This window comes from Salvelinus fontinalis, chromosome 40 (assembly GCF_029448725.1).
Source record: "Salvelinus fontinalis isolate EN_2023a chromosome 40, ASM2944872v1, whole genome shotgun sequence".
Lineage (NCBI taxonomy): Eukaryota > Metazoa > Chordata > Actinopteri > Salmoniformes > Salmonidae > Salvelinus > Salvelinus fontinalis.
The window spans coordinates 15,609,909-15,636,429 of record NC_074704.1 but is presented as its reverse complement, the minus strand read 5'-3'; the positions used below and the strand labels follow the sequence as shown (position 1 = coordinate 15,636,429).

The window sequence follows — 26,521 nt, the reverse complement described above, 5'->3', positions numbered from 1 at the left end:
TGGTGGAGAGTTTGGAATCTGATTGATTGCTTCTGTGGACAGGTGTCTTTTATACAGGTAACACGCTGAGAGTAGGGAGCACTCCCTTTAAGTGTGCTACTAATCTCAGCTCCTTACCTGTATAAAAGACACCTGGGAGACAGAAATCTTTCTGATTGAGAGGGGGTCAAATAGTATTTCCCTCATTAAAATGCAAATCAATTTATAACATTTTTGACATGCGTTTTTCTGGATTTTTTTTCAAATAAACTGTTAAAATAAACCTACCATTAAAATTATAGACTGATCATTTCTTTGTCAGTGGGCAACCTTTCAAAATCAGCAGGGGATCAAATACTTTTCCCCCTCACTGTAGTAGCCTATTGAGCTTATTGGAACTATCCAAACACTGTAACTGTATCTACCATGTAAAAACATTTTAGTCATGGGGTGGGTTTAGTATTTTTTTAATTAGTCCAGCGGAGGGTCAGGAATTTTGTAATCAATTAACTTCTTCGGGGTAGGGGGCAGCATTTTCACTTTTGGATAAATAGCATGCCCAAATTCAACTGCCTGCTACTCATCCCCAGAATATAATAGGTATGCATAGGTCACTGTCTTTTCAATGATTTTTCATTGGGACACCAGATTTCTAAGAGACTTGTTTGCAGTTCCTACCGCTTCCACTGGATGTCACCAGTCTTTGGAAATTGGTTGAGGTTTTTCCTTTGTGTAATGAAGAAGTACATCCATCTTAAATGAGGGTCACTTGAAGTAAATTGTTTGAGAGAGGGACATTACTAGAAAAGTTGCGTCAGTTTGTTTTCTTTTTGTATTGAACACAGATCATCCCGTCTTCAATTTGATCGATTATTAACGTGTAAAAATACCTAACGTTGTATAACAAAAGTAGTTTGAAATGTTTTGGTAAAGTTTACATGTAACTTTTGATATATTTTGTAGTGACGTTGCGCAAGTTGGAAGCTGTGTTTTTCTGGATGAAACACGACAAATAAATTGACATTTTGGATATATATCGACGGAATTAATCAAACAAAAGGACCATTTGTGATGTTTATGGGACATATTGGAGTGCCAACAAAAGAAGTTTGTGAAAGGTAAGGCATGAATTATATTTTTATTTCTGCGTTTTGTGTCGTGCTTGCAGTGTTGAAATATGCTTATTGTTTGTTTACTGTTAGTGCTATCATCAGATAATAGCATCTTATGCTTTCGCCGAAAAGCCTTTTTGAAATCTGACATGTTGGCTGGATTCACAACAAGTGTAGCTTTAATTTGGTAACTTACATGTGTGATTTAATGAAAGTTAGATTTTTATATAATTTTATTTGAATATGGCGCTCTGTATTTTCCCTGGCTATTGGCCAGGTGGGACGATTGTGTCCCACCTACCCCAGAGAGGTTAAATGCCAAATTGCTCAGGGTTTGAGAATTAGTTGTTTATTATGTTATTATCTCAATGTGTGCCCGATGATGCCCCTCATCCCTGATTCTCTGCTGGGCGAGCAACGTCAACTGCACCTAGCGTGGTCTCAATAAAATTATCCCTAGCCTATACTACAGTGTCTTTGGAAAATATTCAGACCCCTTGACTTTTTCCACATTTTGTTATGTTACAGACATTCTAAAATGGATTAGAAAAAAATCCTCAGCAATGTACACACGATACCCAATAATTACAAAGCGAAAACAGTATTTGGGAAATGTTAGTAATTTTATAAAACATCAAAAACAAAACAGCATTCAGACCCTTTGCCAGGAGACTCAAAATCGAGCTCAGGTGCATCCTGTTTCCATTGATCATCCTTGGGATGCTTCACCAACTTGATTGGAGTCCATCTGTGGTAAATTCAATTGATTGGAGATGATTTGGAAAGGCTCACACCTGTCTATATAAGGTCCCACAGTTGATAGAGCATGTCAGAGGAAAACCAAGCCTTGAGGTCAAAGGAATTGTCCGTAGATCTCCGAGACAGGATTTTGTTGAGACACATTTCATGGGGAAGGGTAGCAAAAAAATTCTGCAGCATTGAAGATCGCCAAAAACACAGTGGCCTCCATCATTCTTAAATGGAAGAAGTTTGGAACCACCAAGACTCTTCCTAGTGCTGGTCGCCAACTTTAGCTCTGTTCCAAACTGAGACTATCCTCTTTTTTTAACAATAGCCTGTAGAGATTCATGCAGTTATTTGATCATAATGGATATCTTTTCACCCCTACTCTTGTCCACGATGGCCTGTGAACCCACAACCTTCTGGCTACTTTGTCATGTAAAGCTTACAAAACGAAGAACAGTTTCTAAAACTGCTCTGTTCTGTCTGAGAAATTAGGTTAAATCGACTTTATGTTTGAATTATTATTTTGTGTATTGGGAAGGCTGACTTTTGTTCTAGCATTCAGGGAGGCACAGTAAAAAAAAAAAAATCTGAAAGGAGGGCCATCCATTTTCATTTCAGAGAGGTCCGCTTTTCTCCAGGTATCGCTCATTATGAATAAAGTTTAGTCGCTAACTACCATGTAAATACTTTGGTATTAGGTAATCAGGATACGTATTGATGAATTGGACTGACTTCCTGTTTAAGAGGTCTTAACTTGTTGTGAAGGTGCCACGTCTAATAGTCTCCTTCTGTACATTTCCTGTTGAGGATGGCCTTGTAGTCTATCTTGATAACCTGCCACTTGGACCTATGGCTGAAGTGTTTGAAAAACCTTGAGAAACAAAAGTAAAATAACCTCACTGTTCCTTCAAAACAACAACAAAACAAATTTCTCCATGGCAACTGGATGGATACACATGTTAACATAACTCAACAAGGGTTGTCAGCGCCTCAAGTTTTCACCATTTACCTCAAGTCTATGAGTAATGGAAGCTTCCTCGTTAAAAAATGTCAGTCCTAAGCTAACAGACTGACATCCCTTATGAATCTCCCATTTAGATGTTTGCTAATAAAGACGAGATCAGCATTCGTTGAATTGAATTTCCTCCCACCCCCTATATGTTTTCCTTCCCATCGTCTTATTTCTTCTCTCCAAGAGGAACAGGGTCCCCAAGTGAACAAGAAGGAGAGACAAATTACATCATCCCTCCCTTTCACCAAAAGGAACAGAGTCCAAGAAGAATGGAAGACAGAAAGATTAAACACGTCACACCTTCTCTTTCCCTTCATCTCCACAAATCCCCCCCCCCCCCCCACAAAAAATAACAACAGTGTCCCAAAAGAATGGAGGACAAAAGAACATCATCCCCCCCATCTCTAGATCATTCATCACTACTCATGTCATCCCGCCATTCCTCCATCGTACCTACTCACATCATGATCTGGTTCTCTGTCCCGGCCTCCGCCAGCATCCCGTCCACGAACAGAGGCACCAAAGAGAAGCTGGTCCACTGCAGCCCATCATCAAAAATGATCCTGGAACAGATTCACAACACAATAACACATCAAATGAATCTTTAATGCCACCCATGACCTTTAGGGCTCTGGTCTAAAGTAGTGTAGGCTACTAGTAAATACTAGTAAATCCCATCTCATACACTACATGACCAAAATATGTGGAAACCTGCTCTACAAACATCTCATTCCAACATCATGGGCATTAATATGGATTTGGTCCCGGTGTTCCAGGAAGCGTATAAGATATCTCGCTATACCCTCCGACGAAATATCAAACAGGCAAAGCTTCAATACGGGACTAAGATTGAATCGTACTAAATCGGCTCTGACGCTCATCGGATGTGGTAGAGCTTGCAAACTACTACAGATTACAAAGGGAAGCACAGCCGCGAGCTGCCTAGTGACACAGTTCTTCTTGAACTGCACTGTTGGTTAAGGGCTTGTAAGTAAGCATTTCACTGTAAAGTCTACACTTGCTGCATTCGGCGCATGTGACAAATAAAGTTTGACTTGATCTGATTTAGGTAGAACGTATTTGAGTTTCCCTGCGTTAAAGTCCTCGGCCACTAGGAGCGCCGCCTCTGGATGAGTGTTTTCCTGTTCCCAGTCTTAGTGCCAGTATTAGTCTGCGGTGGTATATAGACAGCTAAGAAAAATATAGATGTAAACTCTCTTGGTAAATAGTGTGGTCTACAGCTTATCATGAGATACTCTACCTCAGGGGTGCAAAATCTAGAGACTTCCTTAGATTTCGTGCACCAGCTGTTGTTTACAAATATACATAGGCCGCCACCCCTTGTCTTACCAGAGGCTCAATCCTGCCGAAAAAGCTTAAAACCTGCCAGCTGTATGTTAATAATGTCATTGTCCAGCCACGTCATTCGGTGAAACATAAGATATTACAGTTTTAATGTCCCGTTGGTAGGATATACGTGCTCGTAGCTCATCTATTTTATTATCGATTGATTGTACGTTAGATAATAGTACCAATGGCGACGGATCCTTTCAAGGCTCCCGGACGATAACTCCGTCTTTTCCTCCTGCGAATGACGGGGATGGGGCCTTGTCGGGCGTCCGAAGTAAATACTTCCCATCCGACTTGTTGAAGATGAAAAATTCCTCCAGTACAGGGTGAGTAATCACTGCCCTGATATCAAGAAGCTCTTTTCAGTCATAAGACACGGTGGCAGAAACATTATGAACAAAATAAGCTACAAATATCTCGAAAAAAAAATGCACAATTGGTTACGGGATCGTAAAACTGCAGCTAACTCCTTCGGCTTCGACTGCGTTGCTTTCCTCCACTAGTGCACTTAAATCGTCTAGAAGACACAAGCAGGAAGGAAGGAATTCTCCACACTTAACTGGTGCTGAAAGTAATTTCTAAATGTTTTCCTGAATTGATATAAGAAGAAGAGAAATGTGGTTTCAGTTGAGTTGGTCTTCACTGAGGCAAAACGTGGGCGCTCCAATTTAGAATAGGATGGTCAGTGTTAAAGTACTAAAAAGGGGGACTACGTGATGAACCCTTTCCCCCAAATTGATTTTTTTGTTGTATATTTATTGCATATCTTTGTGCTTTGCAAGTTGTTCCAACCTTGTAAACTGCCTTTAATCAACAGATAAAGTGAAATTTAAAAAAGTTTACTTGACATCAATAGAAGTACTAACATATTACAGCAACCAATTTACAGTGATACAAACACTGATTTAGGTTTAAACCTAGTGCTAATGTCTGGTGGGGACGGTTATTTGTTATACAGTGACTAGGGCCTTTCCTTTATCCAAAAACCAGACTGTCACGTTCCTGACCTGTTTTCTGTTTGGTTGTGTTTATTGGTCAGGACGTGAGTTTTGGGTGGGCAGTCTATGTTTTCTGTTTCTATGTTGGTTTTGGGTTGCCTGGTATGGCTCTTAATTAGAGGCAGGTGTTTTGCGTTTTCCTCTAATTGAGAGACATATTAAGGTAGGTTGTTCTCACTGTTTGTTTGTGGGTGATTGTCTCCTGTGTCAGTGTCTGTATGTTACGCCACACGGGACTGTTCCGGTTTTTGTTAGTTCGTTCGTTTTATGTAGTCTGTTTTCCTGGTTCATGCGTTCTTCACGTTGTATGTAAGTTCATGTCCAGGTCTGTCTACATTCGTTTATTTGTTTTGTAATTATTCAAGTGTTCGTCGTGTTCTTCTGTTTTTGTTTATTAAATCATTATGTATTCACAACCCGCTACATTTTGGTCAAATCCCTGCTACTCCTCTTCGGATGAGGAGAAGGAGGAAGCCCGTTACAGAATCACCCACCAAACCCGGATCAAGCAGCGGGTTAACGGACAGCGCACAAAGCAGGATTTCTGGTCTTGGGAGGAGATCATGGAAGGAAAGGGACCATGGGCTAAAGTTGAAGTTAATCACCGCCCATGGGAACAGCTGGAGGAAACCGGAGAGAGGAACAGGCGTTATGAGGGGACGCGTCTAGCACGGAAGCCCGAAAAGCCAGTGAGTACTACCCAAAAATGTCTTGGGTGGGGACTAAGAGGTAGTGGGCCGAGGGCAGGTAGGAGACCTGCGCCCACTTCCCAGGCTAACCGTGGAGAGCGGGAGTACGGGCCGACAACGTGTTACGCAGTAGAGCGCACGGTGTCTCCTGTACGTGTTCATAGCCCGGTGCGGGTTATTCCACCTCCTCGCACTGGTAGGGCTAGGGTGAGCATTGAGCCAAGTGCCATGAAGCCGGCTCAACATATCTGGCCTCCAGTACGTCTCCTCGGGCCGGTGTACATGGCACCAGCCTTACGCATGGTGTCCCCGGTTCGCCTACATAGCCCGATGCGGGTTATTCCACCTCCCCGCACTGGACGGGCTACGGGGAGCATGCAACCAGGTAAGGTTGGGCAGGCTCAGTGCTCAAGGGAGCCAGTACGCCTACACGGTCCGGTATATCCGGCGCCACCTTCCCGCCCCAGCTCAGTACCACCAGTGCCTACACCACGCACCAGGCTTCCAGTGCGTCTCCAGAGCCCTGTTCCTCCTCCACGCACTCTCCCTAGGGTGCGTGTCTCCAGCCCAGTGCCTCCAGTTCCGGCACCACGCACTAAGCCACCTGTGCGTCTCCAGAGCCCTGTACGCACTGTTCCTTCTCCCCGCACTCGCCCTGAGGTGCGTGCCCTCAGCCCGGTACCTCCAGTTCCGGTACCACGCACCAGGCCTATAGTGCGCTTCGAGAGGTCAGTGTGCCCAACGCCTTCTGCACTGCCTGTCTGCCCAGCGCCGTCTGAGCCATCCGTCTGCCCAGCGCCGTCTGAGCCATCCGTCTGCCCAGCGCCGTCTGAGCCATCCGTCTGCCCAGCGCCGTCTGAGCCATCCGTCTGCCCAGCGCCGTCTGAGCCATCCGTCTGCCCAGCGCCTTCTGAGCCATCCGTCTGCCCAGCGCCTTCTGAGCCATCCGTCTGCCCAGCGCCTTCCGAGTCATCCGCTCTAATGGCCACGAGCCATTAGAGCCGCCCGTCTGTCCCGAGCCATTAGAGCCGTCCGTCAGTCAGGAGCCGCTAGAGCCGTCCGTCAGTCAGGAGCCGCTAGAGCCGTCCGTCAGTCAGGAGCTGCCAGAGCCGCCAGCCAGTCAGGAGCTGCCAGAGCCGCCAGCCAGTCAGGAGCTGCCAGAGCCGCCAGCCAGTCAGGAGCTGCCAGAGCCGCCAGCCAGTCAGGAGCTGCCAGAGCCGCCAGCCAGTCAGGAGCTGCCAGAGCCGCCAGCCAGTCAGGAGCTGCCAGAGCCGCCAGCCAGTCAGGAGCTGCCAGAGCCGCCAGCCAGTCAGGAGCTGCCAGAGCCGCCAGCCAGTCAGGAGCTGCATGAGCTGCCCTCCAGTCATGAGCTGCCCTCCAGTCATGAGCTGCCCTCCAGTCATGAGCTGCCCTCCAGTCATGAGCTGCCCCCCAGTCATGAGCTGCCCCCCAGTCATGAGCTGCCACCCAGTCATGAGCTGCCACCCAGTCATGAGCTGCCACCCAGTCATGAGCTGCCACCCAGTCATGAGCTGCCACCCAGTCATGAGCTGCCACCCAGTCATGAACTGCCACCCAGTCATGAGCTGCCACCCAGTCATGAGCTGCCACCCAGTCATGAGCTGCCACCCAGTCCGGAGCTGCCAGTAGTACGGAGTTGTCCCTCTGTCCGGAGCTACCTCTCTGTCCGGAGCTACCTCTATGTCCGGAGCTACCTCTATGTCCTGAGCTGTCTCCTCTATGTAGGGGGGGCCTTAGTGAAGATTCCTGGACCATGGTCGGGGGCGAGGGTCGCCACTCAAAGGACGCTAAGGAGGGGGACAAAGACAGTGGTGGAGTGGTGTCCTCGTCCACCGCCGGAGCCGCCACCGCGGACAGATGCCCACCCAGACCCTCCCCTTGAGTTTTAGGGGTGCGTCCGGAGTTCGCACCTTGAGGGGGGGGGGTTCTGTCACGTTCCTGACCTGTTTTCTGTTTGGTTGTGTTTATTGGTCAGGGCGTGAGTTTTGGGTGGGCAGTCTATGTTTTCTGTTTCTATGTTGGTTTTGGGTTGCCTGGTATGGCTCTTAATTAGAGGCAGGTGTTTTGCGTTTTCCTCTAATTGAGAGTCATATTAAGGTAGGTTGTTCTCACTGTTTGTTTGTGGGTGATTGTCTCCTGTGTCAGTATGTTACGCCACACGGGACTGTTCCGGTTTTTGTTAGTTCGTTCGTTTTATGTAGTCTGTTTTCCTGGTTCATGCGTTCTTCACGTTGTATGTAAGTTCGTGTCCAGGTCTGTCTACATTCGTTTATTTGTTTTGTAATTATTCAAGTGTTTGTCGTGTTCTTCTGTTTTTGTTTATTAAATCATTATGTATTCACAACCCGCTGCATTTTGGTCAAATCCCTGCTACTCCTCTTCGGATGAGGAGAAGGAGGTAGCCCGTTACACAGACATTGTGCTCCTTCTCGAATATATGAAAGAGGGCACACAGACAATTCAATATAATGAAATATTTACATACAGTTTTTACCATATCTCTGGATGTAATAAACTACAGCATTATACAGGTGAATACTGAGAGTTTCAAAACACCTCATGATCAAAAGGCAGAGACAGCAGTACACGTTCAAAATATTTATTCTCCAGACTACAATATTCAGTGTTATCCTTGATTAGAATGCCTTATATTTAACCTCCAGATTCAGTCTAAACTCACCTGTCTCCAGTTGTTACCAGCATCAGATGAGATGAACATTCCAACATTATCGTTTGACAGCTCCGACTCAATGTTCCCTGTGGTAAAAATACAACAAACCATAAGTTTTGAGCTGCATCATGTTTGTCAGGTTCACCAACTGATCTATGCACCAGCGGACTGTGTGTGTGTATGTGCGTGTGTGTGTGTGTGTGTGTGTGTGAGGGCGAGTGATGAACGGGGCCGAAGCAGAGGGTTGTGTAGAGATACCCGAACACACACTCACACACAAACATAATCTGTTGTGTCATGTGTCCTCAGTCTGCACTGGCCCACTTAAATAAACCGGGTGACTTTGCATCACCAAAACGTCTGTGAGTAAGGACAACATCAGAAGTGCTAAAGTGTGTCTCTGGACAGATTCAGTACATTTATACAGGCTCACAGTGGTTTAGTGATCTCACATATCCAGTAAGAGATTAGAGGATAGGAGGAGGGGACAAACTATTGTTTTGGTGACAGAACAAATATTGTTTGAGGACAGAGATCAAGAAAGCAAATTCATGGATGTAGGTCATTTTTGTTGTTGTTGCTAAGATACAATATTTTCCCACACAGTTGAAGATGAGTTGTTAATATCAGGACTTGCAGATCCCTATCAGTAATGTTAGGGATTGGATAATCATCATAATATTCACAATCAAATGGAATTTCAGCACCAACTGGAAATAATAGAGAGCTATTCTCCTTTTGTACCATTACCTACATTGAATAGAAATGTCTTTCTATTCAGCCAAGTGAATTTCCACATAAGTGGACAATAAGGCAATCTAATCTATCAAATGTTCATTCTGTATTCTCTCACCTGTGGCCACTATGATTCCCAGTGTTGAGGCCTTGTTTAATATGGTGCCTGCCTGTTAGGGGTTTTCAGACGTCTGCAGTTGCGAACAGAAGGGCTGAGGGGTGAGAAATGACAGACAGTCTATTATATTCGATGAAGCAATTATACACTGGTCAATCAAATTCCCAATGTTACATACAACACGTTAGGGTTGATCAAAGGTGCACAAAGCATATGCTTTTTATTTCAAGAGAAGGTCCTTTAGACAAGGAAAAGAAAGTCTTCATCTCAGAAAGCCTGAAGATACAGCCTAATAGAGTCCTTTTGATTCTGAAGTCTTCCAGTGAGTTACTTTTACACCGAATGCTAACAACAATGCTAACATAGGCAGTTAACTATACAACAAACTATAATTGGTTAACAAAACATGAAGAAAACTAAACACAACTAAGCCAATTCCCGCAGCCTCCCTCCGAAAAACCGTGCTGCGCCTCCATAGTTTGTCGTAATTGTCATTATCAGTCATTAGTACAAAGACTGGGGGAGGATTTTTAAATAAAATCATCAATTCAAGTCTCAGCGGCGAGCCGACAACAGAAGACAATCATATCTGTTCACAGAGCCCCCCTTAAATGTCCACTTTAATCTTTGCCAATTGATCGCGTGACATTGCTGTAAGGACACCAAGGGAAATGGGATTTGACAGGGTAATCAAAAATAATCTGTTAATCGAATGTCACAGGAATACATAATTGTATTCAACCTGTAGCCCACATAGCGTACAGCGTGCAGCCCACACAATTGCCTCCCTAGGCTTTTAAGCAGTATGAACTCTTACTGCTAATCTCTCAAAGTTATAGTCATCCTTTACAGTCATGTGACATGGGATAAAAGGAAAGATAGGGCACTTAAATTATTAACAACTGTAAATAGCAAGGACTGTGTACACAATCTGTTTTCATATCATAGTTAAAATGTGATTACGTAAAGTAATTCCCTTTCAATTTAAGATGAGTAAGCAAACTCCCTTGAGTGTGTGATGTAACACGACTGTTATCATTGATGTATATAACTTGAAGGGAACTGAACACATATTCCTGGATTAAAATAAATGTTCAATGGAGATTATCTATTGAGTATGCTTATTTATCTCCTGGATTAGGCTTAATCTGGGTCTGGGAAAGCACCTCAAAGTGTTCAGGCAATCTTAGATCATGATTGATTACCACTGCAATGAGCCTTCCCTGTTAGCTTCAGTATAACTCACCTGTATATAGTGGGTGTCGTTGCCAGCCAGGTCTGTCGCCGGGGCCTGCAGTAACCTCCAATCACGGCCCTTGTTGTAGGTGATGTAGGTCTTCACCTGGTTGTCTAGCCTCCTGTTAGCGACCTGTTAGACCTGTTAGCGAAATAGAGAACATTTCTAAAACAGACACTAAAACTAGCCAATCCATGCGCCAGAACAGATGACATAGTTTTTTTATTTTCCTTTTCAAGCACTAAACAGTACCCAAAATGTCCCCTGACAGACATAGCCGCGGGAAGTAGGGGTGCTGAGGGTGCTGCAACACCCCCTGAAAATAAAGAAATAAATACAAAAATATATATATATACAATGTATACAGAGAAATTTTGATTTTTTTTCACAAATAAATCACAGACAGTTTCACCAACAAAGCACCCCCACACCATCACACCTCCTCCTCCCTGATTCACGGTGTGAACCACACATGGAGATCATCTCCACATGCACCTACGCTGCATCTCACAAAGACACGACGGTTGGAACCAAAAGTCGCAAATTTGGACTCATCAGAACAAATGACAGATGTCCAACGGTCTAATGTCCATTGCTTGTGTTTCTTGGACCAAGCAAGTCTCTTCTCATTGGTGCAGCAATTGGGCCATGAAAGCCTGATTTACGCAGTCTCCTCCGAATAGTTGATGTTGAGATGTGTCTGCTACTTGAACTCGTTGAAGCATTTATTTGGGCTGCAATCCGAGGTGCAGTTAACTCTAATGAACTTATCCTCTGCAGCAAAGGTAACTCTGGGTCTTCCTTTCCTGGGGCAGTCCTCATGAGAGCCAGTATCATCATAGCGCTTTATGGTTCTTTCAAAGTTGTTCACATTTTCTGCATTTACTGACCTTCATGTCTTAAATTAATGATGGAGAGTTGTTTCTCTGTGCTTATTTGAGCTGTTCTTGCCATAATATGGATTTGGCATTTTATTAAATAGGGCTATTCTGTATACCACCCCTAACGGATTGGCTATAATGCATTAACAAGGAAAGAAATTCCACAAATTAATCCTGCTGAATTAACAATGCATACCTGTTACTTGAAATGCATTCTAGGTGACTACCTCATGAAGCTGGTTGAGAGAATGCCAAGAGTGTGCAAAGCTGTCAAAGGCAAAGGGTGGCTACTTAGAAGAATCTCAAATATAAATTGATTTTGATTTGTTTAAAACTTTTTTGGTTACTACATGATTCCACATGTTTATATCATAGTTGTGATTTCTACAATGTAGAAAATAGTAAAAATAAAGAAAAACCCTTGAATGAGTAGGTGTGTCCAAACTTTTGACTGGTACTGTATGTGTGGCTGTCATCTAGTAATATTACATATGGACCTACAGGTAACAAAAAAAAGGAAACACTTGAGTAAATGAGGGTTCTGGTGGCTCTGTTATGGGGTTGGGTGATTTTTCCTGGCATGGTTTAGGTCCTCAAGCCCTTAGAGGGCAAGGTAAATGTCAATAAATACACAGCCATTCTGAGGGATAAACTTCAACCTATGGTGAAGCAGTTCAATCCTGTTGGCAATGCTCCCATCCACAGGGCACGAGTGGTCACTGAATTGTTTGATGTGCATGAAAATTATGTAAACCGTATGCCATGGCCGTCTCAGTCCCCAGATCTCAACGCAATTGAACACTTATGGGACATTCTGGAGCAGCCACCACCCTCAACAAAACACCAAATAATGGAATTTATTGTGGAATAATGGTGTCCCATCCCTCCAATAGAGTTCCACACACTAGTAGAATCTATGCCAAGGTGGATGGAAGCTGTACTGGCTCATGGTGGCCCAGCGCCCTATAAGACGCTTTATGTTGATGTTTCCTTTATTTTGGCAGTTACCTGTATGTGTGCGGAAACATCTACGTAGGCAAAACAACAATGTCCAGTGCTCTAGTAATATTAAATATAGACTGATGTATGCATGTGGATCCATCTATATAGACAACACAAACAACACAAAAACCTTCATCACAGTAGCACTAGTATGATAAATTACCACTGAGATACCAGACTTCCCTCAGTACATGCACTTAGTCTCCCGCAGAGAGCCTGCAATCTATTAGAAATATGGATCCACTGCTAAATCAGAGAATGTGAGGCTCCGAATAGGGGGGAAATGGGGGGGAGGGGTTAAGAGTGTTGGCAGAGAGCTAATACACACAAACCACAAACCGCTAGGCTAACAGAAAGGAGCATCATCATCATGACTATTACATTACCTAAATCATCTAGCTAACCCTCCCTCCCTCCCGTCATCTCTTCCTCCCTCTGTCTTTTCCTCCCTCCTACCACTCACTCATTCAAAAGCTATTTATAGCTCCGAGTAACTAGTGAATCAGGTAGTTCATCATTGGGTTATCATTGATTTGTAGGCCTACCACTCTGAGTATTATCTGTGTTAGGCAAGTTAGGACGTTTTGTAATTATCAGTGTTGAAGTTCATACCTCTGGGAGATGGATTGAATGAAAAACCTAACACTAAATGGCTAAGATTAACTCGACTGGGAGTTAGAGAAAAACATTTAGATTGTTGGAAAGATTATCCAGATTGATCATTCAGCGATACATACAGCACAACTTCAATTTACAATAGTTTGTGATCAGCACATGCATGCATAACCAGAGGGTTAAACTAGTTAAAACAACATCAGACTGAATGGTAAACTGGATTGGTGTCATTTCAACCAGTTTTACCCACTGGGTGTGACCATTCATTTTAATACTAACTCTGTTTTTGTAAACCATTAACACACATGTTAGAAGGAGCAGCAGTAGTAGTAGCATTGTTAATGACTTCTGACTCTGGAGATCAGACCCATATCTCACTCCTCTGCCTCCCTCCATCACACCTGCCAGTGTCTGTGATAAACTGATTCATCCCGAGAAAGAGGGGGAAAAAGGAGGGGGGACGATCTGCAATGATTGTTAATGTGATGACATGGGGAATAACAAGGCTATTACCAGTCCGTTGATGTCGGTGGTAGGTGTCATCCCATGTGCACACACACAGTGAACACTTACCTCATACAGGTCCAGCATCTGGGTGGTCTTGACGTTCTCCATGGCCAGGGTGTCGGAGAGGTGCAGGTTGTATGTGTCATTCTGGTTCCACTCCTGCACCGCCGCGATGATGGATCTTATTGGTTGGGTTTGTAACGAGCTGCCGAGTACGTGTTGGGCGTCACAAGATCAGGTCTTATGTGCATATTGAATGTTTCACACTTTACCTGCCAACGTTCTCTACACAATATATAGTGTCTTTTAACAGCTGCAATAGAAGAGTGGGACTACACACTATGAGATTACACATCACTGTGTAGTAATGTTACAAATTACTTCAAATCAAATCACATTTTATTTGTCACATGCGCCGTGTACAATAGGTGTAGACTTTACCGTGAAATGCTTACTTACGAGATCTTTCCCAACAATGCAGAGTTAAAAAGTATAACACATTTTCTAAATACTAAAAATACTCAATCTAAATAATTGATCTCCTGCATGTATATCCAGAGGCATGTGTTTATCACTGTAAAATGAATGTTGCTTACCTTAGGCAGAGAATATTTGGGCAGTTTGATTTTGAGGAATGGATCCCTCTGGTAGGACACATAGTAGCTGTCCTGTCCTGCTGTAGTAACCTGGAACACATTGAGCCAAGACACTGAGTATTCCCTTTGTGTTCACTTGTATCATTTGTCCATGCTGCACATCTGTGACTCATTATTGTCAACATGAATTAACTCCTTGGATTAATCTAAAACCTTCAGAAATGTATCAATCATTACTCATCTTGCATCCCATCTTGCATCCACTGTCAAACGCTTCCTAAAACACTTCTGCGAGCAGGCCTTTCGACCTGGCCCAGGTATCCTGGAAGGATATTGACCTCATCTCGTCAGTCGAGGATGCCTGGTCGTTCTTTAAAAGTAATTTCCTCACCATCTTAAATAAGCACGCCCCTTTCAAAAAGGAACCAATACACGCAATCAGTCAGGAAAGCAAAGGCTAAATTTTCAAACAGAAATTTGCATCCTGTAGCTCTAACTCCAAAAAGTTTTTGGACACTGTAAAGTCCATGGAGAACAAGAGCACCTCCTTTTTTCTATTGTGTTATTGACTGTACGCTTGTTTATTCCATGTGTAACTCAGAGTTGTTGTTTCTGTCGCACTGCTTTGCTTTATCTTGGCCAGGTCGCAGTTGTAAATGAGAACTTGTTCTCAACTAGCTTACCTGGTTAAATAAAGGTGAAATATATATATATATATATATATATATTTTAAATACAGCAGAAACTGCTCCTCTCACATCCTCTCGTGTTGTCGACGCCCTTTGTGTTTTCGAAGGTTGACGTGGGCAAATCAAATCAAATCAAACGAACTACAAAAATCTCTGAAACTGGAAACACTTATCTCCCTCACTAGCTTTAAGCACCAGCTCTCAGAGCAGCTCATATATTACTGCACCTGTACATAGCCCATCTATAATTTAGCCCAAACAACTACCTCTTTACCTACTGTATTTATTTATTTATTTATTTTGCTCCTTTGCACCCCATTATTTCTATCTCTACTTTTTTCTATCTCTACTATCTCTACTTTTTTCTTTTTTTTACTTGCTATATTGTATTTACTTCGCCACCATGGCCTTTTTACATTTTTATTTATTTATATATATATTTTCTTTGCCTTCACCTCCCTTATCTCACCTCACTTGCTCATATTGTATATAGACTGTATGTTTGTTTTACTCCATGTGTAACTATGTGTTGTTGTATGTGTCGAACTGCTTTGCTTTATCTTGGCCAGGTCGCAATTGTAAATGAGAACATGTTCTCAATTTGCCTACCTGGTTAAATAAAGGTGAAATAAAAATAAAATAAAATAAAAATGTTATTTGTGACATGCGCCGAGCACAAGGGGGGAGTGTAATGAACAGAAGGGGAGAGCTGGTTTAAAGCACAAGAGTTTATTGGTAAAGGACCACAGGAGGAGGCAGGTAGCTGTCAACGTCGTGTGTATAGGTGGCAGGGAAGTCAGGCGCAGGAGAGTTAAACAAAGTATAAATGGAGACTTTTAATAAATGTCCACATGACATGCTCCAAACACGAGAATATACATACATCAAATAAACATGGGTACGAGGACCCGTCGCGCACCTATACACCAAGAATCAACACTAAACATAAAACAATCTCTGACAAAGACATGAGGGTGTCACGATCGTGTGGCGGATTGATGGACCAAAACGCAGCTTCTGGAAAGTAAGCCATCTTCTTTTATTTTTTAAAGATGACAAAAAATAAACACGACACGAAACACTTTAACAAAAACGAACAAAACAACAAACGACCGTGAAGCTAAATAACGTTGTGCACTTACACACACATGCTACAAACGTTCTACATAGACAACACTAGAAACATGTACTCCACACAAACCCATATACTATACAACAACCCCTTTACCATAAACAACACCCAAAACCAACAAAACAAAAACATTCCCCATGTCACACCCTGACCTAACTAAAATAATAAAGAAAACAAAGAATACTAAGGCCAGGGCGTGACATAACCCCCCCCTTGAGGCGCGAACTCCGGGCGCACCATACACAGTCTAGGGGGGGGTCTGGGTGGGCTTCCATCCACGGTGGCGGCTCCGGCTCTGGTCGCGGTCCCCACGTCACCACAGTACCTAACCACCTCCTAGGCTTCCTCCAAACGACCCCCCTCCACATTAACCCCATTGCATTAAGGGGCAGTTCCGGACTAAGGGGCAGTACCAGGGTCAGGGGCAGTACCAGGGTCAGGGGCAGTACCAGGGTCAGGGGCAGCACCAGGGTCAGGGGCAGCACCAGGGTAAGGGGCAGCACCAGGATAAGGGGCAGCACCAGGATAAGGGGCAGCACCAGGATAAGGGGCAGCACCAGGATAAGGGGCAGCTCCGGACTGAGGAATGGCAGCTCCGGACTGAGGAATGGCAGCTCCGGACTGAGGGACTGCAGCTCCGGACTGAGGGACGGCCCATGGCTGGCTGACAGATCTGGCTGCTCATGGCTGGCTGACGGATCTGGCTGCTCATGGCTGGCTGACGGATCTGGCTGCTCATGGCTGGCTGACGGATCTGGCTGCTCATGGCTGGCTGACGGATCTGGCTGCTCATGGCTGGCTGACGGATCTGGCTGCTCATGGCTGGCTGACGGATCTGGCTGCTCATGGCTGGCTGACGGATCTGGCTGCTCATGGCTGGCTGACGGATCTGGCTGCTCATGGCTGGCTGACGGATCTGGCTGCTCATGGCTGGCTGACGGATCTGGCTGCTCATGGCTGGCTGACGGATCTGGCTGCTCATGGCTGGCTGACGGATCTGGCTGCTCATGGCTGGCTGACGGATCTGGCTGCTCATGGCTGGCTGACGGATCTGGCTGCTCATGGCTGGCTGACGGATCTGGCTGCTCATGGCTGGCTGACGGATCTGGCTGCTCATGGCTGGCTGAAGGATCTGGCTGCTCATGGCTGGCTGACGGATCTGGCTGCTCATGGCTAGCTGACGGATCTGGCTGCTCATGGCCAGCTGACGGATCTGGCTGCTCATGGCCAGCTGACGGATCTGGCTGCTCATGGCTAGCTGACGGATCTGGCTGCTCATGGCTAGCTGACGGATCTGGCTGCTCATGGCTAGCTGACGGATCTGGCTGCTCATGGCTAGCTGACGGATCTGGCTGCTCATGGCTAGCTGACGGATCTGGCTGCTCATGGCTAGCTGACGGATCTGGCTGCTCATGGCTGGCTGACTGATCTGGCTGCTCCTGTCTGATTGGCGGCTCTGGCAGATCCTGTCTGGTTGGCGGCTCTGGCAGATCCTGTCTGGTTGGCGGCTCTGGCGGATCCTGTCTGACGGACGGCTCTAGCGGCTCCTGTCTGGCTGGCGGCTCAGTTGGCTCATGGCAGACGGGCGGCTTTGCAGGCTCATGGCAGACGGGCGGCTTTGCAGGCTCATTGCAGACGGATGGCTCAGATGGCGCCGGAAATACCGGACCGTGCAGGCGTACTGGCTCCCTTGAACGCCGAGCCTGCCCAACCTTATCTGGTTCTATGCTCCCCGTCGCCTGACCAGTGCGGGGAGGTGGAATAACCCGCACCGGCCTATGTAGGCGAACCGGGGACACCATGCGTAAGGCAGGTGCCATGTACGCCGGCCCGAGGAGACGCACTGGTGACCAGATGCGTTGGGCCGGCTTCATGACATACGGCTCAACGCTCAGTCTAGCCCTGCCGATACGTGGAGCTGAAATGTACCGAACCGGGCTATGCACGCGTACAGGAGACACCGTGCGCTCTACTGCGTAACACGGTGTCTGCCCGTACTCTCGCTCTCCACGGTAAGTACAGGGAGTAGGCGCAGGTTTCCTACCTGACTTCGCCACACTCCCTTTAAGGCCCCCCCCAAGAAATTTTTGGGTTGTACTCACGGGCTTCCAGCCTTGTCTCCGTGCTGCCTCCTCATATCGCCTCCTCTCGGCTTTAGCTGCCTCCAGCTCTTCACGAGGAAGGCGATATTCTCCCGGTTGAGCCCACGGCCCCTTACCATCCAGTATCTCCTCCCATGTCCATGAATCCTGTGTAGGTAGATCCTGTTGCCGCTTTCCATGCCGCTTGGTCCTATGGTGGGTAATTCTGTCACGATCGTGTGGCGGATTGATGGACCAAAACGCAGCTTCTGGAAAGTAAGCCATCTTCTTTTATTTTTTAAAGATGACAAAAAATAAACACGACACGAAACACTTTAACAAAAACGAACAAAACAACAAACGACCGTGAAGCTAAATAACGTTGTGCACTTACACACACATGCTACAAACGTTCTACATAGACAACACTAGAAACATGTACTCCACACAAACCCATATACTATACAACAACCCCTTTACCATAAACAACACCCAAAACCAACAAAACAAAAACATTCCCCATGTCACACCCTGACCTAACTAAAATAATAAAGAAAACAAAGAATACTAAGGCCAGGGCGTGACAGAGGGGAAACAGAGGGTTAAATACACAACAGGTAATGAATGGGATTGACAACAGGTGTGTGGGAAGACAAGACAAAACCAATGGAAAATAAAAAATGGATCGATGATGGCGAAGTCGACCGCCGAACACCGCCCGGACAAGGAGAGGCAACGACTTCGGCAGAAGTCGTGACAGTAGCTGGGTCTAGGGGCAGGCAGAATGTCATACACAAGGGGTCCAAAGGCAACAGTACAGGCAGGGAAAAGGCTAGTAACGTAGTCCGGAAGATCAGGCAATAGGTAGATAACAGGAAATCCAATAGGCTAAAGTACAGGCAGGGAATAGGCAAAAGGCATCGTTAGTGATGCAGGCAATAATTATCATACACCGGAGGAGTAAATCACGGAAAAACAAGAGCTCTGAAAGACTTGTGTCACAAAACAAAAAATACCTCACAGTGATGGGGTGCAAAGAACTGAACTAAATAGTGTGATAATGACATACAGGTGTGGGAACAGGTTCTTACAATTCAGGTGATTGGGATCTGGAGAGTGAGCTGCGTTCAAGGGATCTATGTGTTTGAGAGTGTGGGCTGGAAAGTGAGCTGCATTCAGGGGATCTACGTGTTTGAGGGTGTGAGTTGGAAGCAGACGTTACAAACAGGTGTAGACCTTACAGTGAAATGCTTCCTTTAAAAGGCCTCAAATAACAAGAGCAACACTAAAATAACAATAGCGAGGCTATATACAGGGGGTAACGGTACAAAGTCAATGTGCGGGGGCACCGGTTAATCCAGGTAATTGAGGTAATATGTACATGTTGGTCAAGGTAAAGTGACTATGCATAGATAATAAACAGAGAGTAGCGGGGGGGTCCATTTAAATAGTTCGGTTAGCCACTTGATTAGCTGTTCAGTAGTCTTATGGTTTGGGGGTAGAAGCTGTTAAAAACCTTGACTTGGCGCACCGGTACAGCTTGCCATGCTGTTGCATAGAGAACAGTCTATGAGAGTCTTTGGCAATTTTTAGGGCCTTCCTCTGACACCACCTGGTAAAGAGGTCCTGGATGGCTGGAAGCTTGGCCCCAGTGATATACTGGGCCATACGCACTACTCTCTGTAGTGCCTTGCGGTCTGCGGCAGAGCAGTTGCCATACCAGGCGGTGATGCAACAAGTCAGGACGCTCTCAATGGTGCAGCTGTATAACTTTTTGAGGATCTGAGGACCCATGACAAATCTTTTCAGTCTCCTCAGCGTGGTAGATGTGTTGTTACCTACCCTTACCATCTGGGGGATTCAGGAAGTCAAGGATCCAGATGCAGATGGAAATATTTTGTCCCAGGGTCCTTAGCGTAGTGATGAGCTTCGAGGGCACTATGGGGTTGAACGCTGAGCTGTAGTTAATGAATAGCATTCTCACATCCTTTTGTCTAGGTGGGAAAGGGCAGTGTGGAGTGCAATAGAGATTGCGTCATCTCTGGATCTGTTTGGGCGGTATGCAAATTGGGGTGGGTCTAAAGTTTCTGGAATAATAATGTTGACGTGAGCCATGACCAACCTTTCAAAGCTCTTAATGGCTACAGACTTGAGTGCTATGGGTCAGTAGTCATTTAGACAGGTTACATTGGTGTTTATGGGCACAGGGACTATGGTGGTCTGCTTGAATTATGTTGGTATTACAGACTCGTTCAGGGACAGGTTGAAAATCAGTGAAGACACTTGCCAGTTGGTCAGCACATGCTTGGAGTTTCACGTCCTGGTAATCCGTCTGGCCCTGAGGTCTTGTGAATGTTGACCTGATTGAAGGTCTTACTCACATCGGCTACTAAGAGCGTGATCACACAGTCATCCGGAACAGCTGGTGCTCTCATGCATGCTTCAGTGATGCTTGCCTCGAAGCGTGCATAGTCAATTAGCTCATCTGGTAGGCTTGTGTCACTGGGCAGCTCACGGCTGTGCTTCCCTTTGTAGTCAGTAATAATTTGCAAGCCGGTGTAGTAGGAGTCAATCTTAGCCCTGTATTGACGCTTTGCCTATTTGATGGTTCTTCAAAGGGCATAGCGGGATTTCTTAGAAGCGTCCGGGTTAGAGTCCCGCTCTTTGAAAGCGGCACCTTACACTTTAGATCAGTGCAGATCACTAGTACTTCCTGCTTTAGTTTTTGCTTGTAAGCAGGAATCAAGAGGATAGAGTTATGGTCAGATTTACCAAATGGAGGGTGAGGGAAAGCTTTGTACACGTCTCTGTGTGTGGAGTAAACGTGGTCTAGAGTATTTTTCTCCTGGTTGCACATGTAACATGCTGGTAAAAAAATAGGTAAAACGGATTACAATTTCCATGCATTAAAGTCCACTGCCACTAGGAGCGTCACCTCTGGAGGAGCATTTTCTTGTTTGCTTATGGCCGTATACAGCCTGTTGAGTGCGGTCTTAGTACCAGCATCAGTTTGCGGTGGTCAATAGACAGCTCTGAAAAATTTACAGTGCGGAGAACAAGTATTTGATACACTGCCGATTTTGTAGGTTTTCCTACTTACACAGCATGTAGAGGTCTGTAATTTTTTATCATAGGTACACTTCAACTGTGAGAGATGGAATCTAAAAAAAAAATACAGAAAATCACATTGTGTGATTTTTAATTAATTCATTTGCATTCCATTAATCGAGAATGTATCCAGTAAACAAGTTGCTGGCTTTCTAGGTTGGAAATGGGGCATGCGAAATAGGCTCATTATTATATGATAGAACCAATTAGGCTTCTTAGTGCACTTCTAAGTGCACGTCAATTGAGGGAGAGGAGAGGAGAGGGAAATAAATAATTTGGGAGGAAAGAGCAGTGGGCACAGTGAGCAATCGCCAGAAAAAGTCCCACATGCAACTGAGTAAAGAAGTTCAAAATCGATGGAGAGTAACGACGGGGGGTTTTGAACTGAAAAATGTCTCATTAACCCCTTTCACAGAATATATCCGGCTGTGACGCAACACAAGAAAACGTTATAGGTTTCCTGAAATTGAAGATGCAGTTGGAGGTTTAGGTTGAGTAGTTGTGGGTTTAGTTAGGGAGATGTGTGAGTGTGGTCAAACATGGTTGAGGGTTCTGGTAGACCACAGATCTATATTTCAGACCATTATTCTGGCAGAATGAAGCCAATCATGTGTAGGGCCTGGAGTTTTCCTGAACATGTGACCTGACTTTGAAGAAGTCTTGGCCCTGAGTAGGCTATAACTAAAATACATGCCAGAGTTTTTTCAAGGCATCATGTGTAGGGATAGGAGTTCTTCCTGAACCCCTGACATAGGCTACTAGAGTCTAGCGTTTTCCTGGTGAAGCCACTTGCTCAAGAGAAAACTATTGGATCTAATTGAAATAGTTTGGACAAGAAGCTTTACTTGACTATGTGACCTGAGTTATAAAACCATGTGGGCCTAATTCATGTTCTAATAGAAATATATCCATATCTCTCCCCTTCAAATACTTCAAATAACAAGGTAGGCCTTTGGATTAACATTTGGATGGAAAAGTTATTTATACTGGACTGGATTTGCGGGATATTTATTCAAATTTTCCTGTTTGCTTTTAAATTTGTGCATCCTCATTTGCACAATGTCAAAGTAAATACTATTCAGGCGGCGGGAGGGAAATTATAACATGACCCCAGAATTGTACCAGCATTACTTAGAATTCAGCACATTATCATTTCAGATTCCTCTCTCTCGCACAAATTATGATTAATAAGACATATTAGGAGACTGGTGTGGAAAAATATAAAACTCCCTAGGTTTCAAATCTGAACCACAATAGAGTCCAAATGCAGACTCTGAAATGAAGGTTCAAACAAAAGGTTTGCATATTTTACATATGTCATGCGAGGTGCATTTTCTTCATACAGAATGTGTCATTGTTAAAAAAACGATGTAAATTATGGAAAAAGTAGAAAAAAATACACATGCAGCATAGCAACGATTCAAGGTTCAGACGTGAGAATTACTATTACATAATTACCATAATATATGCATATTCAGATTGCAAAATGAAGAATTAAAAAACTTTGTCAATCAATGGACCCCATATCTATTCTAATCAAGAACATGCAATGTGTCAACACAATAATGAATCATAAATATTCATATTTATTTAGCTCTATCATGCCATTTCCTCACACCTGAGGATCAACTAGTTGTTGCATGTGGTTCTATAAAATATGCAAATCCTCTCCCAGTCCTAGCCAAAGCAAGTTGTGCGTAATACATAACACATGCCCATATCATTTAAGGCTAATGATGCACGTCCTATGCAATGCATCATGGTCTACATGAAGTGCTTTGCAAAAGTATTCACCCCGTTGGCGTTTTTCCTATTTTGTTGCATTACAACCTGTAATTTAAATGGATTTTTATTTGGATTTCATGTAATGGACATACACAAAATAGTCCAAACTGGTGAAGTGAAATTTTAAAAAGTACTTGTTTAAAAAAATTCTAACAAATGTAAGACGGAAAAGTAGTGCGTGCATATGTATTCACCCCCTTTGCTATGAAGCTGGTACAACTAATTACCTTCAGAAGTCACATAATTAATTAAATAAAGTTCACCTGTGTGCAATCTCAGTGTCACAACCTGTCACATGATCTGAGTATATATACACCTGTTCTGAAAGGCCCCAGAGTCTGCAACACCACTAAGCAAGGGGCACCACCAGGCAAGCGGCACCACGAAGACCAAAGAGCTCTCCAAACAGGTCAGGGACAAAGTTGTGGAGAAGTACAGATCAGGGTTGGGTTATAAAAAAATATCCAAAACTTTGAACATCCCACGGAGACTGGGACAGAGGTTCACCTTCCAGCAGGGCAATGACCCTAAACATACTGGTAAAGCAACACTCAAGTGGTTTAAGGGGAAACATTTAAATGTCTTGGAATGGCCTAGTCAAAGCCCAGACCTCAATCCAATTAAGAATCTTTGGTATGACTTAAAGATTGCTGTATACCACCGGAACCAATCCAACTTAAAGGAGCTGGAGCAGTTTTGCCTGCATCTATCCCAGTGGCTAGATGTGCCAAGCGGCGAGACTTGCATCTGTAATTGCTGCAAAAGGTGGCTCTGCAAAGTATTGACTTTGGCGGGGTAAATAGTTATGAACGCTCAAGTTTTCAGTTTTTTTGCCTTATTTCTTGTTTGTTTCGCAGTTAAACATATTTTGCATCTTCAAAGTGGTAGGCATGTTTTCTAAATCAAATGATACAAACCCCCCCCAAAATATATTTGAATTCCTGGTTGAAAGGCAACAAAATAGGAAAAATGCCAAGGGGGGTGAATAGTTTAATAAAGCACTGTACAATATGGTACAATATATTCTCCTCAGACAGAGCCTTACCTGTATAAACATATAGTCATCTTGGACCACCAGTGAGCTGATGTCAATGTATCCAGGGAAGGGGTCATTTTTTTTGGGCTCTGAGCACGTTAGAGCCTGGCATGTTACATACTGTATACCTGCAAGCATATGACAGCATATAACATTGTAATTGGACTAGTATGTTGTGGTTTCCATTCTGTAATGGTGTTTGTTTCATACAATACATAGTTTGTAAAGAAGTAGGTTTGTCACTATTCAACATGATCAACTATGATCATTCTCTGTGTACAGAAAACTAAACTGTCTCTGATTCCGGGGCTCTAACAACAGCAGCAGCAGATAGCTAGAACAAACAATCTCACAATATCACCTATGGATGACCTTGGGTGGCGTTGCCATGGCGAGTTATGGAGCTGACAGTTCCAGAGGGAGAAGGATGAGAGGGAAATGCCATATTAATCAAGTATCATGCACAACATTTATCAGTGGGGTAATCCACTGTCACTCTCCTGGGACACGATGCTCTGAACCCAGGGTGGAATTTATTCCTTGACAGACTCTCACTCTCTTCTATCGTTAGAGGGCTGATAATTGGACTGAAAATATGGGGGCCTTTCTCTGCTGTCTGTGTGTGTGTAGTGCCATTCACATCCATGAGGAGTGTGTCACTTCATGTTAACCAGATCTGACTCCTTGTCTAGACCCCGTTACAGACCTGGATTAAAGAAGTCGAGGTGAGAAGGAAGGATGAAGAGGGCGAAGGAGGGGTAAAGTAATGAAAAGAAGGGAAGAGGAGGAGTGGAGACAGAGAAGAAGAAGAGTAGAAAAGAAGCGAAGATGAGGAGAGGAGGGAAGAACAGGATGGGAGAAGATTGGGTTAAGTGAAGGAGGAAAATAGAGGAGAGGGGGAGAGAAGAGAAGGAGGTAAAAAGAGGAGAGAAGAGAAGGAGGGATGACGAGGAGACAAGGAGGGTAGAGAAGGAGGGAAGAAGAGGTGAGGAGGAGAGGAGGAGGGAAGAGAAGGAGGGAAGGTTTTCCGCTCCAGATATAGAAATTTCATTTCAGCGTTGTCTCAACAATGATGGCATTAAAATAGCAATGGCTTTACATGTGAGGACGTTCTCCCCAGAGCTGTGTCACAAAATGTCAAATTACCTTAGCAACCCCCACAGCAACAGCCAGACATTGTGGGTTTGTTATTATACCAAAAAGTGGTATCTGTCACAAAAGCATAATTACTCAGCAACTTTAATATGGAAATTCTTAAGTCAGGCACTGTACAATGGAAAGACTGTGCCACATATTTCAAGTTAGAGTCACTGTACTGTATATCACTGTATTATATCTGTCACAATTCAAGGTAAGAACCAGTTGCAGACAACGTAAAATTAACAACAGTTTCTTAATCCAACAGGCAAAAGACATGTCAAGGGCAGGCAGGGGTCAGTAATCCAGATAGGTGGGGCAATGGTACAGGACGGCAGGCAGGCTCAGGGTCAGGGCAGGCAGCGAAGGTCAAAACCGGGATACATTGAAAACAGGAACAATCAAGAGACAGGGAAAGAGGGAAAAACGCTGGTAGGCTTGACAACGCAAAACGAATTGGCAACAGACAAACAGAGAACACAGGTATAAATACACAGGGGATAATGGGGAAAGATGGGTGACACTTGGAGGGGGTGGAGACAATCACAAAGACAGATGAAACAGATCAGGGTGTGACAATATAATTTTAGTGGGTATAGTGGATTACCTTGGACAGATATGGCCGTCCTACGGTGTGATGTATGTCATTCCTGGTGCTGCGAGACTGAAAACCTAATTGTCTGTAAGCATGGCTTGAGGGGCCCGGGGCATTAATACTGAGAGCCAGAGTTTAAAGTCCTTGAAGGGGTTGGATCAACGATGGATCAAGCACATTTTTTAGGATATGTGATGAAAAGTAGACACCGGATTTATGCAAGTTGCTGTAGACATAGCTGGCAGCAGCTCGGGACACACACACACACACACAGCATCCCCTCTATCGCTAGGAAGGAAAGCAGTTAGGCAGAACAAATTCAGAGCTACATTTGTGATGAGTGTGCACTTTCTCAGAATGGGGAAGGCCACTGCGGTTGGCTGTTGGGGGGGATGAGGGCTGACGTGATTAGATGAGAGGCAACAGGAACTTCCTGGGTGATCTATTACTCATGCCACAGGGCACGACTTGTTATACTGTATCTTCCTATTTTATGTATATACAGTATGCATGGATAACCCCCAATGAAAAAGTAATGATTGTTTAGAAGGTGCAATGTCCATGATATCTGAGAAATGAACCAGAATGTGATATCTGAGAGGCAGAATGTGAAATGGTGACACTGTGGATGTAGATTACTCTGTCCAATCATATCAACAGTGGAAATTAGCAGAATGGTACACAGAAT

The 26,521-nt window shown here is 44.4% G+C and overlaps 1 protein-coding gene and 1 long non-coding RNA gene across 2 annotated transcripts in view; both read right to left on the bottom strand.

The window, feature by feature from the left end:
• The window catches only part of LOC129839283 (VPS10 domain-containing receptor SorCS3-like), a 266,049-nt gene that overhangs the window by 39,782 nt on the left and 199,746 nt on the right, over window positions 1–26,521 (bottom strand). Inside the window, exons 5-8 of the mRNA XM_055906593.1 lie at window positions 13,741–13,879; window positions 10,679–10,801; window positions 8,589–8,665; window positions 3,312–3,413 (exon numbers count right to left, since the gene is read on the bottom strand). Of these exons, the coding sequence (XP_055762568.1) occupies window positions 3,312–3,413; window positions 8,589–8,665; window positions 10,679–10,801; window positions 13,741–13,879 (441 nt within the window). The remainder of the gene's footprint in view (window positions 1–3,311; window positions 3,414–8,588; window positions 8,666–10,678; window positions 10,802–13,740; window positions 13,880–26,521) is intronic.
• Window positions 1,752–10,803, bottom strand: LOC129839650 (uncharacterized). Its single transcript, XR_008757052.1, has 5 exons — window positions 10,679–10,803; window positions 9,433–9,526; window positions 8,589–8,665; window positions 3,312–3,413; window positions 1,752–2,709 (listed from the first exon to the last, which is right to left on the bottom strand). It is a non-coding gene; the product is annotated as an uncharacterized LOC129839650 (long non-coding RNA).